Raw genomic sequence first — 18293 nt, forward strand, 5'->3', positions numbered from 1 at the left:
CATGTACTAACCGAGTCTATTAGTCTTTATTTAGAACTATTTAGGAAGTGGTGGAACTTAAAAAATGTCCCAAACAACCACTCCTAAATGTAGGTTTGTATACAATAGCAAAATTAAACAAAACTAACCCAAGTAGGGTTAAAGAGTTACAAGATAAAGGAAACAATCTAAAAACAAGTTTTCTTGAAGAATTTTCCACCAAGGGCAGCTAGGACAGGTTTGGAACAGCCTTGAAGTCAAGGGGAAGCTTCCCAAATTGGTCTCCACCAAGCCTTCACCAAGTTAGCCAAATCCGTCACTAATGGCTTCAAATCCGTCACTAGTTTTGTTTCCAAATCAGTCTCTAATTTGTGACCTAAAATGAAAACAAGTCTTGGCTGCAAAACAACAAACAAATTAGCCTATCCAAAGGTGTTTCACTCAGGTTGGGTGTACCTCAATCTCCTTCAAGTATAAACTCCTTTGAGATGATCCAATATGTCTCAATTAAGCTTTCCTTCCAAGTGTGATGGCTTGAAGAAAAATTATGTCTCACAAGGAATAGCAACCAAACAAGAGAGAATAGAGGCCAATGAATGAAAACTGAAAAGCACAATTTAGAAAAGGCTATACTCTAATAGGAATTAGTGTGACAAAACAAAGAGAGCCAAGAAGACACAAAGCAACAAATAAAGGCAATTTTCAAAGGCTAGCACACAAAGGATTAAACCTAGGAATGGCACTAGAATGGATTACAAAAATTAAAACAAAAATTTGTGCAATGTTTTGATGGTTTTAAATTCTTTTTCCAGCCACTGGACAGCAAGCAAACCTCACAAAAATTCAAGGCCAAGTGCTACAAAATTTGCTTTGTTTTCACTTTAATTTTTCTAGGTTTTCTCTTTTGTTTTCTTTTCTTTTTCTTTTCTTTTTGTCACTTTTCTTTCTTTCTTTTCTTTCAATACAGAGAGTAAGCACTTCAAACAGAGGCCAAACAATTAATAAAGAGGTTTCCAAGTCGTGGAGAAAAGAAGAACAAGAAGAGTAGAAGTGTAAGTGTACTAGTCAAAAATTTCAACACAAAATGTTACTAGTTTTTGTACTAGTTTGTTAACTTCTTTTGTACACTTTAATTTTCGTTTTCAATACACTTCTACCTCTGTTTTCTTTTGTCAAAACAAGCACAAAACGCACAAGGAATTGCTGGTCACAAATTGCTATGAAACAAATAGCAATTGAAGTTCACAAAAATTGACTCTATAACATGTTAGGTCTAATAACATGCATTGGAATCTTTTTATGGGCACACTAAGAGTTATTTAATGTTCAACCAGCAATGACACAATCAAGAACAGAGGTTAACACAATAAGATTCAAAAAGAAAAAGGTAGAACAAGGATTTAATGACAAGTAAAAGAACTACACATGACTCTAAGACAAAACTAGTAGATTAAGAAATGTAAAAAGCTTGTATTCTTGTTTCTTTTTAGGAATTTTTTTATGACCGAATATTATAGGAGTCCAAAGAAAGATATAAGCAGTCCTAAAACAATTAAAAAGACATACAAAGAATACCTAAAGGCACATACAAAGATTGATTCACAAGAAATTATAAAATGAATCAAGAAAAGCAAGACAAGGTGAGTGTGTTCTATAGATTTATAGTTGTGACACAAGAACCACTCAAGGCACACAAACACAAGACTCAAAAAGGAAATACATGGAAGAACAGCAAAGACACATATTAATATTGATATGAACCGAACAAACAAGACAAAGAAGCATAGGAACGAAATTACCAAGGAGACCTAGCTTTTGATACCAAATGATGGAAAACTTGTTGGAGACCCGGATTGATGTTGAGTTCCCTTCAAGCTCCTCCCTAGATCTTGAACTCCTTGATTCTTCCTATGCTTGGTTAAGGTCTCCTATGGAGGAGGAGGCCTTAAGACCACCACGGTTGGTGGAGAAACACTCCCAAGAGGCGCCACTCCTTGAAGAAGAGATAAGCCCCTTCAATTCTCACCACACTCTTCTATGAAAGGGATAAGAGAATTGGATGCACTCAAAGAGGTTTAGGGACTTTTGGAAGAGAGAAATCTGAACTCTATTCAGAATATACAATCTCAATTACATCAAAAGTGTTTTACAATGAAGGAAAAATGAAAATATAGGAGTAGGAAGCTTGGAGAGCAAGCTAGTCTTAACCATGGTTCACTAGGAACCATGGTAAGGTCTAGCTAACCATCCATGGTCTAGAGGCTTGGAGAGCAAGCTACTCACTTAGCTTGCTTAGTAAGCAAGCTAAGGAGAAGCTTGTGCTTCAAGCTTCTAAGCTTGAGAAGAACCAAGCAATTTGGCCAAGTGTGAACACAAGTGTGAACACAAGTGTGAACACATCTAGGTGGGTGGCTCTTTGGAATTAATTTACTCCAACCGGTTTTGAAATTGTTAATTTGGTTTAGTTAGGTTCATCCAATGTGAACGGAACCTAGCTAAATCAAATCTATGAAAAATTAGGAGTAAAATGAGTCCAATATGTAAATTTTAGCCTAGGACCACCTTTTGCCTAAATTGCTAGTAACACTCTCTAGCTTGCTAATGGCACTCTCTAGCTTGCTAATGCCACTCCCAATCCTACTACTAGAAAACTAAGAAAAGAATGTATTTCTAGGTTAGGTTAAATGGAGTCCAAGTGTCCAAGTAACCTACCCTAGAAACAATATACAATAGCTACTAAAAAGGAAATAAAGTGCCTCACAAATACAAAGGCAAAAATACACCTATTCAAGTATCTACTATATACAAGGTACAAGAAAATAACTATACAAGTATGTACAATGGAAACTTAAGAGACTAATAAGAGGAACTATAATCAATGCTCATGATGAGCAAAGGTCTTTGAGCACCTCCTCTTTAGAAGTCTCCTCTAGCTTCCTAACCATGTACCTAATTAAAGGCCCAATGGTCTTCATGGGTGAGCCTTCTTGGATCATCCTTCACCTTTCTTGGTCTTACCTCTTCCAAATGGATCGTTGGGGATTAGATTTCCATCAGTAGAGATCATGGCGGGTCGTTACAATAGACATACATCAAGCAAGAAAATGGGGTCAATCCTACTACTAACAGTTATTTCCACACCCCGAGTGAGGTTTCTCACCCCCCCCCCCTTACCTGGATGAGTAGAAGATGAAGTATGTGTGGTTCCCCGGTGATGATTCTCTTGAGTCTTCAAGCGTGTAGAAAAGAAATGAGAAGCATGAAAAGTAACTTTTGACAACTCATTTCTTAAAAATAATAAAAACAAATAATAATAATAATAATAATAATAATAATAGTACTATTTAGCAAAAGACTACTACCTCCCTCCTTCCCTTCTCATAAAATAATTAAACATATTTTCTCTTTTTAATAAATAACATAAATAATTCTTGATAAAAACATATTTTTCATAAAAATAGTCTTATAAAAAATAATTCAAATATTAATTAAAAATTATTTTTATATTAAAATAGAGCTCACATAAAATAGATAAATAATATCAAATATATTTCTCCCTTTTAGTAACAATAACATAAGTTTTATATAAAAATAAAGTTCATATCAAATAATTAAATAATATTAAAATTCTTCTAATAAATACATTAATATATATATATATATATATATATATATGATAGGAGGGTTTAAACGATACCGGTGTAACTTTTACTAAGTGTTATACCACTCAATAATTTTATATTAAATATGAATTTTGAAAATCCAACCGTTAGATTGAAAGTTCATATCTCTTAGATCATATATACAAAATTTTATATTAATCCAAAATGATTTGATACTTCATTCTTATAAAACAAAATTGACGTAATATATTCATTTCAAAATATACTAAAATATGAAAATTTTGATTACCTTCAAGTTGTTGTTCAAATTTAAAAAAATTTGATATATATGATCTAAGAGATTTGTTTTTTTTCCAAATGTGTTTAATAGGATCTTGATAGATTTATAGTTTATTTTAACTAACCTATAAATTATTCTTAACTAAAATATATTTATTTAAAAAATCATTTTAGTAGTTTGTAAATTATTTTCATAAACTCCTTGATTATTAGTTTTTTTAAAATAAAAAATTGCAATTGAGATAAGATTTGAACCAATCAGTAACGGATTTGAATTCCAAACCACGAAATGGCTCCCTATACACACGTTCATAATCATCATCGATACTTATTAGTTATTATTTGTTGGTATCATTTTTTCCTTTTAAATTAAATCTTCTAACAACGCAACAGTGTTAAGTCAGAAGTTGGTGTCAACAATTTTATTTATTATTTATTTTTAAAACGTGGATTTTGAGCATAATTATTCAACTTTATAATAAACAATAATTGTCGTTAACTTATATACATTTTATTTTATTTTTTTGTTAGTCTTATACGTAGTTGAGGTGGGGCTCAGATTTTTTCCCATATGTAACATTCAGTATTTAGGTAAGAATGTGACTCCACAGTCCACGCATTAACTTACTCAATACCTTGGTCTTTCTTTGTCAATGTGAGGAAGCTGTCATAGTGAATCTAATTTGGTGGTCAACTTGACTTATTACATGTCTAAATTGAGTCGAGTTAGGAAAAAAAATATTAATTTTGATTTAATTTTAAATTGACTCATTTAACACTTAAGATAAATGGGTTGGAATTTAAGAAAGTTGTTGATTTATTTAATCTATTACAATTAAAATATTTATATTTTTATATTTTATATAGTTATTATTTAAAGTTTTGATTGATATTTTTTTATATTTGTATTTAGATCAATGATAGATTTGATTTTTTGATGGAAAAAATTATTATTTTTTATTTTATTTATTAAAAAACAAAAATATATAATTAATCTTTTTTAAAAAATTTAATTTTTAAGTAGTCAAAAAAATAAATTTTAATTTTAAAAAAATTTGATGGATCAGTTGGATTAAAATTTTCCAAACTCACCAAAAAGTGAGTCAGGTTTAATTAACCATTTAAAATATTGAGTTATTATAACTCATGGTGAATAAATTCGTGTGCACTTTGAAAACTCTAAATTTGACAAGTAAAAAGAAGTAAATCATATTTTCAAGTAATTTTCAATCCTCTATATATTAATTATCACTTACCATATATAGAACTTGTACGTGCAATCAATTTTAAGAATACCTCCACACTCACCCTAGCCATGAGGAACAAACTTGCACACCCTTTGTGTCTTCTCCTCTTGACTTCATTGACCTTACTTTCAAAATCAAATGCAGGAAGCCTTGTGATTTACTGGGGCCAAAATACAGGTGAAGGTCGTTTGAGAGATACATGTAGCACTGGACGCTTCCAAATTGTGAACATAGCATTCCTCTCATCTTTTAGCAACGGTCGTGAACCTCAAATCAATCTAGCAGGTCATTGTTCCCCTCAGGCTAATGGTTGCCAAGGGTTAGGCAATAGCATCAAGAACTGCCAAAGCAGGGGGACTAAGGTAAGTTGAGGGTGTACAAAAGCATCCAAATAAATTTACAGATAAATATCATGAGTTTTTTTAGTTTATTTTTCCCCTCTATTGTTATATATTTGAACCTATTATTTCAAGTTTATCAATCTGATTATATGTTTAGCATTTTTCATTTAAATATTAGTATGATTTAAAGGATTGTTAGTGACATTCTAGTATAAACTCTCTTCATTATAGGCTAAAATTTATTGTAACCAACAAATTTTGATAGATCACACTTCTCATTCGATTTTCTCTTTTAATTTTATAAAATTAAGATGCACCAAAAATCAACAAATTATTTGTCCTAACCCTAATAATAATGATTTAATTTCAATTTTCTTGTGCAAAATCTCATGTTCAAGTATTGTGGAACAAAAAAATGTGAACATTGGAAAGGAAAAATATATTATGAATAATGATCAATCAAGTTTCTCAATAAAAATTAATCATTGATAAAATTGGTAAATATTTCATATTAATTACATGATTATAAAAAAAGATAAACATGATAAAATAATAGAAAATATTAACAATAATGTTATATATAAAAGGTATTAAAAAGAGTTTAGAAAGATTCACATAATATTTATGTCTTTATTTTTACATGTACGATTGATCTTCGATCTGCCATTGACATAGGTTATGCTTTCCATTCACATATAATTTATGCCACTAACTCAAAATTTTGAATATGTCATTCACTAAGGTTATGCTTTTCATTGGAGGTGGCAGCAAACACCTACACTTTGTCATCCCCAGATGAGGCCAGACTTCATTTGGAACAACTTCTTGGGAGGGAACTCAAACTCTAGGCCTTTTGGTGATGCCATATTGGATGGGGTGGATTTTGACATTGAAGGTGGGGAACCCCACTATGTGGCACTTGCTAATAAGCTGCATGAACATTATGTTGCTTCTAAAAGAAAATTTTACTTAACTGCTGCACCACAATGTCCATTCCAAAATAATATACTCCACAATGCACTTGCTACTGGCCTTTTTGACCATGTTTGGATTCAATTCTACAACAATCCTCAATGTGAGTTTACCTCAAACCCTAATGGGTTTAAGAGTGCATGGAACCAGTGGACCACATCTATTAAAGCTGGCAAGTTCTTTGTTGGACTTCCTGCCTCACATGCAGCAGCTACTACTGGTTTTGTGCCATCACAAGTTCTCATAAATCAACTGCTTCCTATTGTTCGGTCACCTAAATATGGAGGTGTGATGCTATGGGACAGGTATCATGATTCGCAATCTGGATATAGTGGCAAAATTAGTGGAAGTGTTTGAACCTAAGGGACAATTAATGTTCTTATAATGTGTCTCCACTGCTATTAAATAAAAGTTGTGACGAGACTAGGTGCTTCAAATAACTCTAGTTAACTAAGGAATCGAATCTAAACTCCTATTTTCTAGTTGTAATTTACGATAGAAGTTGATTCCTATGAAAATGAAATAAGAGTGTATTTTAGAAAGTGTCACTCGTTACATGCACTAACTATTAATTTGTAACTAGAAATTCCTTTATTATTGTCTTACTCTTCAGTCATAATATACGTGAAACAATCACTAAAAAAATCTTTTTAAAGTAAGAATAATTAAATGGGTAAAATATACTCGACCGATGAATTAAAAAAATTTAATATATAAATTAAATATGTACAATTTTTTTAACATTTTAAAAACTATTTGATATTCTTTTTCATTAATATAATCATGAATGTATAAAATACTTTTATAATTATCCATCAATTTGAATTATTAAAATAAAGTATCAAATAGTTTTTAAATTTTTTAAAATTTTGTAAACTTTATCTATGCATTAAAAACTTTAAATTCAATAGATGAATCATTGAAATTTGATGTAAAACATGAGTTATTGAGTGAAATAAGTCTAAATAACTTTATTCTTGGAGTAAATTCCTATATATATTAATATATATATATATATATATATATATATATATATATATTTACTTCAAGAGTAACTCATGATAAAGTTACATTAAATAACTTATGTTATATGTTAAATTTTAACGATTTATTCATTAAATTAAAAGTTTTTAATGTATAGATCAAATTTATAATTTTTTAAAAAATTTAAAAATTATTTAATACTTTATTTCATTAATTCAAATTAACAATTAAGAATATTTAATTTAACGATTGGATAATTAAAATTTAATATATAACATGAGTTATTTAATAGAATAACTTTATCATGAGTTACTTTTGGAGTCATTTGATCTCTCTCATAATATAGAACATGAGTTATAAAATGGACTAAGTCTAGATAGACTTACTCCTAGAGTAAATGGATCACTCCTATATATATATATATATGAGATCCATTTACTTTAAGATTAAGTCTCTACTTAGAATTTACTCTACTCAATAATTTATAATTTACATCATATTTTAACAATTCAGTCGTTAAATTAAACTATTTGATATTTTACTTTATTAATTTAAATTGACAAATAATCATAAAGGTATTGTATACATTGATTTGAATTAATAAAAAGAGATATCACATAGTTTTTAAATTTTTTAAAAATTTATAGAATTGATCTATACATTGAGAACTTTTAATTCAACAGTTGAACATAAGTTATCGATTGAAACAAATTTAATTAAACTTACTCTTAATAATGGATCCCTCTTCATATAACAATAATTTGTAGGAATCTAGTCTCATTATTTTTAAAATATTTAATTTAATTCTTTAATTTTCAATGTTTAATGTTGTCTTTCCTTCTAATTTCATTAACGACATTAATGTCAATTTGGATGAAAGGATAAGATTGAATATTATTAAAAAAAAAAAAAGTTAGAAGACTAAATTAGACTATTTAAAAATAGATGGACCAAATTGAATCTTGAAAATAAAAAAAGAACCAAAAGTATTATTTAACCATTATTTTAAGGATTTGTACAAAAACTTAATAATCAAATACAGATAAAATATCACAAACAATTATGTGTATCATTTAAAATGGTTACAACCTTCTAATGAACACAATTAAAAATGGTTACATAAAAGTAAAGACAAATAATAGTTTTAAATTTAAAAAGAATAAAAACAAAGAAAAAAAATTCAGAGACAAAAATCAAAATATGCTAAGTTTACAAAAAAATTAAAAACATATTTAACCTAATTAATAATAATGATTTTAATATTTATGCTTGTTAGCCTACTTGAGTGTATAATTCTATTGCCCTATTTACAGACTTTGTATAGAACAAACCACGTAAAAATAGACTTTCAAACTAGACTTTTACACAAGTCAAATGACCTTAAATTAAAGTCTATAACAAGTAAACAATGTAACGAAACCAAGTCAACTATCAGTAGAATCAATTAGGAGAATAAATCAGATGGAAAATAGCCACATTATTAGATATAGAGGGATATTCAATTTTTATTTAAACCCTTGCAGCCAGAAGTTGCCAATAGCCAATATATACGCAGCAATCTAGACTACTGTATGAAAACCACATTGGCTGGTTTCTGGGATGAATAGTTGCACTTTGCATCAGGTCAGCAAGACCGCGGTCCAGATATTATTGTGAAAATCAACATAAACAAACGCTGCTACATATCAAAATTTCCCCATTATGGTTCAATTTTATCCCACTTAAATTCAAATTATTTGTTTACCTCTCCCCCTACTTGACTTTTAATTGCTTCAACGCCCTAATTGGGTAACGGCTTCAATTTTTTGCTAATTTGTGAAAAATATTTATTTAGTGAAAATCAAAGGCAATATTAGTTATATAGTACATAAACTACCTCTAAGCTCAACTCTAATAAGCCCACAAGTCCACAACACCTAGACCAACCACCTTATCCTCTTTTCTGTGGCTCACTAGAATTCGTTCTCATTCAGCCTTTTTCCCCGTTACATAGAGTAAAATAACTAGTGACATTTAACATTTTTTCAACAATTTTTTAAGTAAACAACGTCTACTCTACACTCAAATGGTTTGACGTACAAAATCAGAAAAACGGATCAATATAATCCAGAGAACTGCATAGAACTATATACACAATTGAATTAGAATTTGTGATTCAGGTTTCCATTTACAAAGATGAGTATCATTCCAACACTCATTTATAACCATCAGTGCAATTACAGTAAGACACAAAAATTTTCCCAAGTGATGGTGCTTCCTTTCCTACCTAGGGAATGAAGCAACGCCTTCATGAAGAGGCACACAGAAAACACTCACTGGGATTTTTATCTTCACCGGAAAAGCACACCTGTAACCATTTTAATCCGGGACACTCTTGCATCATTGTTCAATGAGCCATGATTCAAATATATGAACTTGTAATTGACCTACGAAATCAATCCATCATAGTATTCAGAAATTACATTATTCAATGTGTCATGGTTTTTCAAAATTAAACGCCATGCCTTGTTCTTTCTTTAGATACAGGAATTATCAGTCCACTCCACTACTACTACAACTAGATCCTAGTCCATGATGCAAAAGCATCAACTCAAGCAGTTAGAAATCTGAGAAAAATACAATCCTGATTAGATAACAAATCAACATAAAACAATCAATTTATTTTTATAAAAAAATGGATTATCGTATTACAATTCAGCAGATATTGAACCCTTTGCTACACGAAGGGTGTTGTTTTTCATATGGCGAGTAGTTTAAAGAATCATGATTACCGTATCAAATCCTTAAAAGTCTAATCCACATCCTGAAATAGGCATGAAGAGGGTAAACTAAAATTACCCTAATTCAGGTGATTTCTAATAGAATGCATATCCAGTATTTAATTTGACTGACCTGACTCTGCGATCCATGTTGTACAGTACAGACATTCAATTCCTACAAAGTAAAGGACAAAAATTAAGGAATTTTACTGCAGATATTTTCGTTTCCAATTCATTAAAATCATTATGTTGTTTAGAAAGCAGAGAGAAAGGAAGTTGGACCTTTCATTTCAATAAAGGGGCATAGGGAGCAGGGCATGGAGATATACTGTGGTCTGGTAGCTGATTTATGAAATCAGTGGTTGCCTGCAAACAGGCATGGAGCATTTTTTTTTCCAGCCTAACATATTGGGTAGCAACTCGCTTCTTTGGATTCAGATTACCATCTGTCAGCTAATGAAATATATAAATTATCAATGAAAAGTTGACTAGTTTTAGACTTTCTTATAAATTTATAATGAACTATGAACTTCTAATTCAAACAAACAGTACCATCAATTCATCTTCAGCCAATGTTGTAGGGTAACCAGCCAGTCGTGTCTTGAAATAATCAGCCAGCTGGTCCAACACAGCCCGTTCCATACAAGGGCTTACCTATAATGTATAAATGGAGTCAACTTTTCTCATCGCAAGATTTACTCTACATTTAATTATATACAAATACTTTTTTTAGAAAAAGGGAATAAAATCATGTTTTAATTTATCACTACTTCCAAGATCAGACCCTCAAGTTATGAAATAAATATATAAGAGATAAATGGATAGGACATCAACGGAACTTATTTTACCAGTATCTGGGACAGATACTAGACTGTGACGATGGCATTCTTAAAATTCAAATAGGGAAAGCACTGGATGAAACAAACTTACAGGACAAACTGGACCTTGAGAGGAGATGACAGATTGCATCTCAGAAGGATCTGAAACATAGCCCAAACGCATATAAGGAAGCATATCTAAGACAGCTTCTCTTTCCTTCCCAACATATACCTACACAAAGGTTGAACTAAGGAATTAATGAGAAATTTCACTAAATAACGCTCAACAGAAGTAGGTTCAGTATTTATACATGAAAAACTTGTACTGATAACTTTCCATTTCTTTGAGCCACCATTCTTTTATCTTGATACTGTGGATCTTCAGTATTTAAAGCTGCCTGGGACAGTTGTATCAGCATGGTTAAATTTGAATTTAAACAACAAAATATTGTACAAAACAAAGTAAATGTCCAACACATACCTCAACTATTAGACGATCATTGGAATTATTTTCATCAACAAAACCATAGTTTATTAGTAACTTTGAGTTAGATTGTGGGCCACACCTGAAAATGATCAACTGTAAATCTTATAATGAAGTTCCTATTACAGAAACAAAGTCATTGCCAAACTATGTCCTTTATCCCAATTACATGAAATCAAATAAAGTATTATACCAGACAACAATAGGGTCCCCAGCTTTATATGGGCGATCAACTGCGAGCTCAACAGCACCATCAACTGCAGTTAACATTGCCTTACAGTTGCTTTGGTAGGCCAGCAAAGGAGGTCCCAAGGGAACTAAAGCAAATCTCCGAGCTAAACTAACTTTCTGATTCCAAAAAGGATAAGCAATCAATTTCATTTTAAAAAAAAAAGCGAAGCAATATATGCACATTATATAAGGCAAACAACTGCTGTTGTCCAGACAGTAGAGCACTGAACTCCCAGCAAACATATTAAATGGCAAAAGCAGGACACTAAATTAATCAATTAGAAGTCTATCAGAGCATATTAAGAGAAATCGTGAAATGTAATGACAACAACTATCCAAGGAGTGCAAGGAAATTACTGCAGTACACAAAAGTAAGAAATAAGATCAATAATATCCAAGCATGCTGGAACCCAAACACATTCAGCAGTTGCAATAGTAAATTTTTCTATTTAAATTATCACCACTTCATCTAACAAATCCAACAATCAATTAAAATTAAAATATATCTAAAAATTAGATCAAATAAGTAAACTAGTAAAGCTCTACAGCCTGATATTTAATTGTGTCAGGGAAGATTACAGCATTTCAGATTCAGGTAATTCGATTCCATGTTCAAATGTAACAACCTCATTAGAGTTCAATCAAAATAGACTTAAACGATTGGTAAGCCACTGTTTAGTTTGGAGTTTTTTAGCATAATTCTAACTGTGTCTATACATATCAGATAACAAAGAAATTTTACCTGTAAATGCACCACACAAGACTGAATAGCAGCAAAGGCTTGTTTGAAAATCTCAAATGAAAAAGCCTCCGTAGGAATGTCATATGGATATTGCTGCATTATATTTATGCACATAGTGTAAGCACTAACTTTTAAAATGTAAATAACTGGTGAACTTGTTCTAGTGCATTTTTGTTTACCTGAAACAGAGAACCTGCCATAAACCAGACTGTGTCAAGTTCATTATACTCTTTTCTTATTGCTTCTTCCCTTTGAATTATTTCAGCCTAAATCACAGACATCAGAATTTAGACTGATTATATTTGAAAAATATTGAAGCATTAAACCAACCTAACATTGCCGCTCATCAGTACAATCATGGTTGTCAAACTCTCGAGTTAACTCGTAAACTCGTACGAATCTACGAGTCTAGGGTAGCAAAACTAGTTAACTCGGGATCAGAATCATTTTTTGATAGACTCGGGTGGACTCGGGTAGACTCGCTCAGAATCACGAGTCTGAGGGCGAGTCCGCGAGTCAACGTTAGTTTTTTTTTTGCCCCTAAATGCCCCAAAACAACGTCGTTTTAGCTAGGGTTCCTAAGTGAGCACCTCTATTTTCTTCAATCCCTTTCCCTCCGCGCATACGAACGAACACTGACTCCTCTTTGTTCTTCGATCTCTCTCCCTCCGCCGCATACAAAACACCATCCGACTTCGTTCAATCCGCCCGACGCCGTCGTTGCAGCTTCCAGCACCGTCGTTGCAGCTTCCGGCCTCGTCCCTACAGTTTACAACGAGCTATTCGTCAGGTTTTCCTGCTCCCCACCGGTCACCGTCTGACTTCGTTTTCCTGCTAGTTAGTGTTACTTCTTACTCCTAACATTTTTTGATTTTTTGGTCTGTTAGTGTTACTTAGTCTCTTACTAGTTACTCTTGTCTCCTATAATTAGTAAGATGTCTGAAATTGGTGGTGGCTCAAAGTCTTCAAGCAATGGAGTTTGTTCTTCCAGAGCAAGGAAAAATGCCCCTAGAAATAGGACTGAAATTGGGTGGAAGCACGGGACAGATGTTCAAGGCAATGGAAAAAAGGTGAAGTGCAACTATTGCACAAAAACTGTCAGTGGGGGGATATTTAGATTTAAGCATCACCTTGCTAGTACTAGAGAAGATTCTGAACCATGTGCAATGGTACCAGAAGAAGTTAAAATTCTAATGATGAAAATTGTTGCAGAGGCTAAAGAGACATCAATGAGGAAAAAGAGATTGCTTGATATTGATGAGGAAGATGACATAGAGAAAGAGATGGACATGAGGGCTTTGACAAAAGGAAAAGGAGTTGGTGGTGCTGGAGTTCAAATAACATTAAACCAAATGATGAAAAAAGACTACAAGGACCAAGTTGATCAACAAGTTGCAAGATATTTTTACACAAGTGTCATTCCCTTCAATTCCATTAAAAATGTAGAGTTTATAAAGATGTGTGAGATGATTGGGAGATATGGAATTGGTTATAAACCCCCTTCTTATCATGATGTGAGGGAGAAGCTCTTGAAACAAGTTGTGATTGAAACCGATTCAATGCTTGAAGAGTTTAAGAAGGAATGGAAGAGGACTGGTTGTTCAATCATGTCTAATGGATGGACAGATAAGAAGAGGCGATCAATTTGTAACTTTTTGGTCAATAGTCCTAAGGGGACAGTCTTCCTATATTCATTAGACACATCTGACATCTCTAAAACAGCTGATGAAGTTTTTAAAATGTTGGATGATGTTGTCAATTATGTAGGAGAAGAGAATGTAGTCCAAGTTGTTACAGACAATGCTGCAAATTACAAGGCAGCAGGTGAAATGTTAATGCAAACACAGAAGAATTTGTATTGGACTCCATGTGCTGCCCACTGTATTGATTTGATATTTGAGGATTTTGAGAAGAAGCTAAAGGTTCATGAAGTGACTATCAAGAAAGGAAGAAAGATTACCACCTACATATATTCTAGAACAATGCTCATTAGCATGTTGAAGAAGTTCACTAAGGGGAGGGACTTGGTTAGGCCCAGTATAACTAGATTTGCTACAGCTTATTTAACTCTATCTTGTCTCAATGATAATAAAGCATCATTGATGTGTATGTTTAGCTCAAATGAGTGGAAATCAAGTAAGTTTTCCTCTACACCGGAGGGAAGAAAGGTGGAAGGCATGGCTTTAGATAGTCGTCTATGGAAGAACATAATCATATGTCTCAAAGCCGTTGTTCCTCTTATGACTGTCCTTCGCTTGGTGGATTCTGATGAAAAACCTGCCATGGGTTTTATATATGATGGGATGGATTGTGCCAAGGAAAAAATAAAAATCAACTTTGGCAATGTTAAGAAAAGTTAAACTTTTCTTAATTCTAAACTATATCTCCGTTGAAATTTAATGTTCTTATTTAGTATAGTTATGTACTCATGTTTCTAGTATATGATAATGGCAATATTCCTAACTTGTATTTATTTCATATTTATAGCTATGAACCTGTATGGAATATTATTGATGAAAGGTGGGATAAACAACTCCATAGACCCTTACATGCAGCTGCATATTACCTCAATCCCCATTTCCATTATGACCCTAATTTTAGAGATGATTATGTTGAGGTTAAACAAGGGTTATACAATTGTATGACAAGGTTAGTGAGTGACTTGAATGAGAGGAGCATGATCGGTATGCAACTTGTTGACTTTCATTATGCTAGAGGGTTGTTTAGTCTTGATACTGCAATGGCTAGTAGGAAGGTTATGCTTCCTGCAGAATGGTGGGACTTCTATGGGGATGGATGTCCAAAGTTAAAGAAGTTTGCCATCCGTGTACTAAGCCTAACTTGTAGCTCTTCTGGATGTGAGCGTAACTAGAGTTCATTTGAAATGGTAATTGAATTAATGTCTTTGTTTTTAGTTGTTAATTTTTTATGTTTAGAAATTAAGAGTTATAGCCTTATAAGTAATCTTGAAATTTTGGTTTTTGTGTTCTATTTTCTAGGTTCATACAAAGAGAAGAAATCGCTTGCATCAAAGGAAGATGAATGATTTGGTTTATGTGATGAATAACTTGAAGTTAAAGAGTAAACAAGTGAAAAAAAATCTTGTTATTCCTTTTGATGAACTTCATTCTGATGATGAGTGGATAACTGAGGAGGGAGATGCTAATTTTAATGGAGAGAATGTCCAACCACCACTTAGGGATGAAAATGAAAATGTGAATGATGGTGGAAATGCTGAACCAGTTGGAGATTCAACCAATCCAACTTTAGATGACCTTGAGGATTTGGTCTTTAATGATGTGAATATTAAAGAACCCTTATAATCAAATGAAGAGGATGAGCTTGAAGAAAATGAAGATGATGATGATGCACATGAATTTGTTGGAGGATTGGACTTTGATTGATAAATTTAGATCTTGTTTTATGGTTTTGACTTGTGGACTTATGTGTTTTCGACTTTCGGTTGTTCATGTATGGTTAAGATTTGTATTATGACATTTTATTGTTGCTATTTGACTTATTTCAGACTTAGAATGTTGAATTAGTGATATCATATTGTGTGTTCATGTTTTTTAATATCTTTTAATATTAGGTAGACTCTTACAAGTCTACGAGAGCTCCACGAGTTTGTGTAGACTCTCGAGTTTGACAACCTTGAGTACAATTGATGTAGTATTCATCATTAGTCAAGAGAAAACTGGGGGAAACCTTAATTGGACTTCCTGACAGGCAATCCAACTCAGATTCTGACCATAGAAGAGGTGATTCCACCGCTAGCTGGCCCCTACCTCGTTGTCGATCAAGCTCCCTGATGTATGGATACCAGAAAGACTTCTTCCCCTGTTTTTTCTCATACATCAGATACAATGCCAAGCATGCCAATTCCGACAATTTATTTGTAGCCAATAGCTCAGCTGCATGAATAAAGCACAAGAAATAAATTCAAAGTTTTAAAACAGTTCTATACACCTCCAATCCTCTGATAACTAGCTTTCATTAAACTTGAACTGCACAGTGACAAAAAATCAATTGCTACAAGTATGAAACAGGACACAAACCACCCTTTTCATTGTCCTATAAATGAATTCAAGGTAAGGTGTTTACCATATACACATAGAAAGTGATCATCAACTACTGTTTTCTAAGATCCATATAGAGACCAAATTAAGAATGAAAGTAACATATAAGTATGAACCAAAAACATGTTTTAATCAAAAGAAAGTATTAAGGGCTTGTTTGATTATCTTCTCACTTTTTTTGTTTTAAAAACTTTCCAGAACAATTTCACACTCTTTGCAAATAATTACTTATCCAACATCTACTTAGTTTTGGAAATTGTTTCCAGAACAAGTATTTTAAAAACCAAAAAACATAAACAGTTGAGAGATATTTTCTCATCATCTTCTTTTGGTTCCTTCAAATGTTATGCACAAATACTCAAGGAACAAACTTCAAAAGTACAGAAACATGCTCAGGAGACAAAAGCTTTCAAATGTAATCAAGGAACAAACAAATTTTAAAAAACAGAAAACTATTTTTAAAAACAGTAAACAGACAAGGCCAAAATGTTTTTTCATTTTCAAGCTATTTTAAGTTACATCACTTGTTAGCAAATTAATAAGAAAATATGTGAAATATATGCAATTTGCATATTCTATTGTAATGGAGAGAGGCACAAGACAAGTCAATTTCAAAGTTTAAAAACAACATTGCAGAATTACCAACAGTCTCGTTTCCCAAGACCCTCTCCAGGGTAACCACCAAGGAATTAGGAACGGAGAATGCAACATCACCAACCTGCAAGGAAAAAAAAGACAAAAAAGGCAAAGATATCATGCAAATTCAAAACGTTGTAAGAGGTTACTATAAAGTTAAAATAGGCAATAAAATCAAGTAAATTTCGAAAAATCCCAAGGAGTCGGTGTAATTTGCTCAAGAAGCACTCACAACAACACGTGTAGGGACTAAAACTAGTAATCTTCTTGCATAGAGACTAAAATTTAAAATGATGAACACTATAAGCGCCAATTGAATAATAGCTCAACCTAATAATAGTAACAACAAATTATAACGATAATGAAATTATTCTGCGGTGGTGAATGAACCTGAAGATCTTGACTAGCTGCAACGTAATGTATAGGCTTACGCGAATCATTGTGGCAAGGTTTATCCTTCAGAACAACATTGCACGGAGGTAGGCCGTGTTTGTGCATCCACGATTTCAGGTCCTCCTCGTGCTTCTCCCCGACGCCGGCCACGACGGCATCGCCGCCGGCGATTAAGGTGTCGGGGTTGGAGGCGGAGCAGAAGCTGCTCCTCCTCCTCCGGCGGCGGAGGTTGACGGCGAAGAACGTGGGCGAAGAGGAATAGCGAATCGGAGGGGAGAGGAAGCACGTGTCGGAAACGAAGAGGCGCGAGAGCTCCATAGGGTTAGGGTTTTGGGAAATTGGGAAATGCGTTTTGAGAAAGAGGGTTTCAGTTTTGGAGAAAGAAGTTGGAAGAAGAAGAAGTGTGTGTGCTGTTGAGGTTTGGTTAGAGAGATATTTTTGGTGTGGGGTTTTAGAGTGTTGTAATGAAAGAACAGTTGTGTCACAGTGAGGAGGATAAGAGTGAAAGGGAAGTATGAATTTGGGTTGGATCGGAGGGAATAAAAATCGGGTTTTTTTTTACTATTTTAATATTAAAATAAATAAAAATAATTACCCAAGATCAAATAATGCATGTTTAACATTATTTATCGAATAGATGCAAATACTATTTTCCATTCATAATTCAGTTGTCCGTTGACTAATATGCACTATTTTAATATAATGTTAAAAATTATCAAAATACCA

At 32.6% G+C, this 18293-nt stretch overlaps 1 protein-coding gene and 1 pseudogene across 10 annotated transcripts; one reads left to right on the forward strand and one right to left on the reverse strand.

Annotated features, from left to right (window-relative positions):
- The first annotated feature begins 5196 nt into the window (after positions 1–5196).
- Positions 5197–7251, forward strand: LOC109817017 (basic endochitinase-like; annotated as a pseudogene). The gene is made up of 2 exons (XR_014431176.1): positions 5197–5490; positions 6212–7251. The product of XR_014431176.1 is annotated as a basic endochitinase-like (transcript).
- A 2276-nt stretch (positions 7252–9527) lies between these two features.
- Positions 9528–18076, reverse strand: LOC109817018 (Rubisco methyltransferase family protein). Of its 9 annotated transcripts, none has more exons than XR_014428184.1 (14): positions 17565–18076; positions 17181–17256; positions 16168–16373; positions 12639–12725; positions 12460–12552; positions 11680–11834; positions 11484–11568; positions 11314–11400; positions 11115–11234; positions 10737–10838; positions 10467–10637; positions 10318–10359; positions 10197–10228; positions 9528–9851 (listed from the first exon to the last, which is right to left on the reverse strand). XR_014428184.1 is itself a non-coding variant. In XM_020382212.3 (13 exons), the coding sequence occupies exons 1-11, from the start codon at positions 17883–17885 to the stop codon at positions 10470–10472; spliced, it is 1500 nt and encodes a 499-aa protein (XP_020237801.2). In that variant the 5' UTR covers positions 17886–18076; the 3' UTR covers positions 9528–10031; positions 10318–10359; positions 10467–10469. The 9 variants fall into 9 exon arrangements, 3 of the variants coding, with proteins under 3 accessions (XP_020237801.2, XP_020237800.2, XP_020237802.2); XR_002241318.3 differs by having other exon boundaries at positions 9528–10031; XR_014428183.1 differs by lacking the exon at positions 10197–10228 and having other exon boundaries at positions 10264–10359.
- Between the last annotated feature and the right edge of the window lie 217 nt (positions 18077–18293).

Source organism: Cajanus cajan, chromosome 1 (assembly GCF_000230855.2).
Source record: "Cajanus cajan strain Asha chromosome 1, NIPB_CcT2T_4, whole genome shotgun sequence".
NCBI classification, from domain to species: Eukaryota; Viridiplantae; Streptophyta; class Magnoliopsida; order Fabales; family Fabaceae; genus Cajanus; species Cajanus cajan.

Coding starts and splice junctions, on each gene's coding strand:
- LOC109817018 (XM_020382212.3), bottom strand. CDS start 17,885: ATGGAGCTCTCGCGCCTCTTCGTTTCCGACACGTGCTTCCTCTCCCCT. Junction 12,726..16,167: donor TGTCAGGAAGTCCAATTAAG/GTTTCCCCCAGT, acceptor TCTGTGATTTAG/GCTGAAATAATTCAAAGGGA. Junction 12,553..12,638: donor TGGCAGGTTCTCTGTTTCAG/GTAAACAAAAAT, acceptor AATATAATGCAG/CAATATCCATATGACATTCC.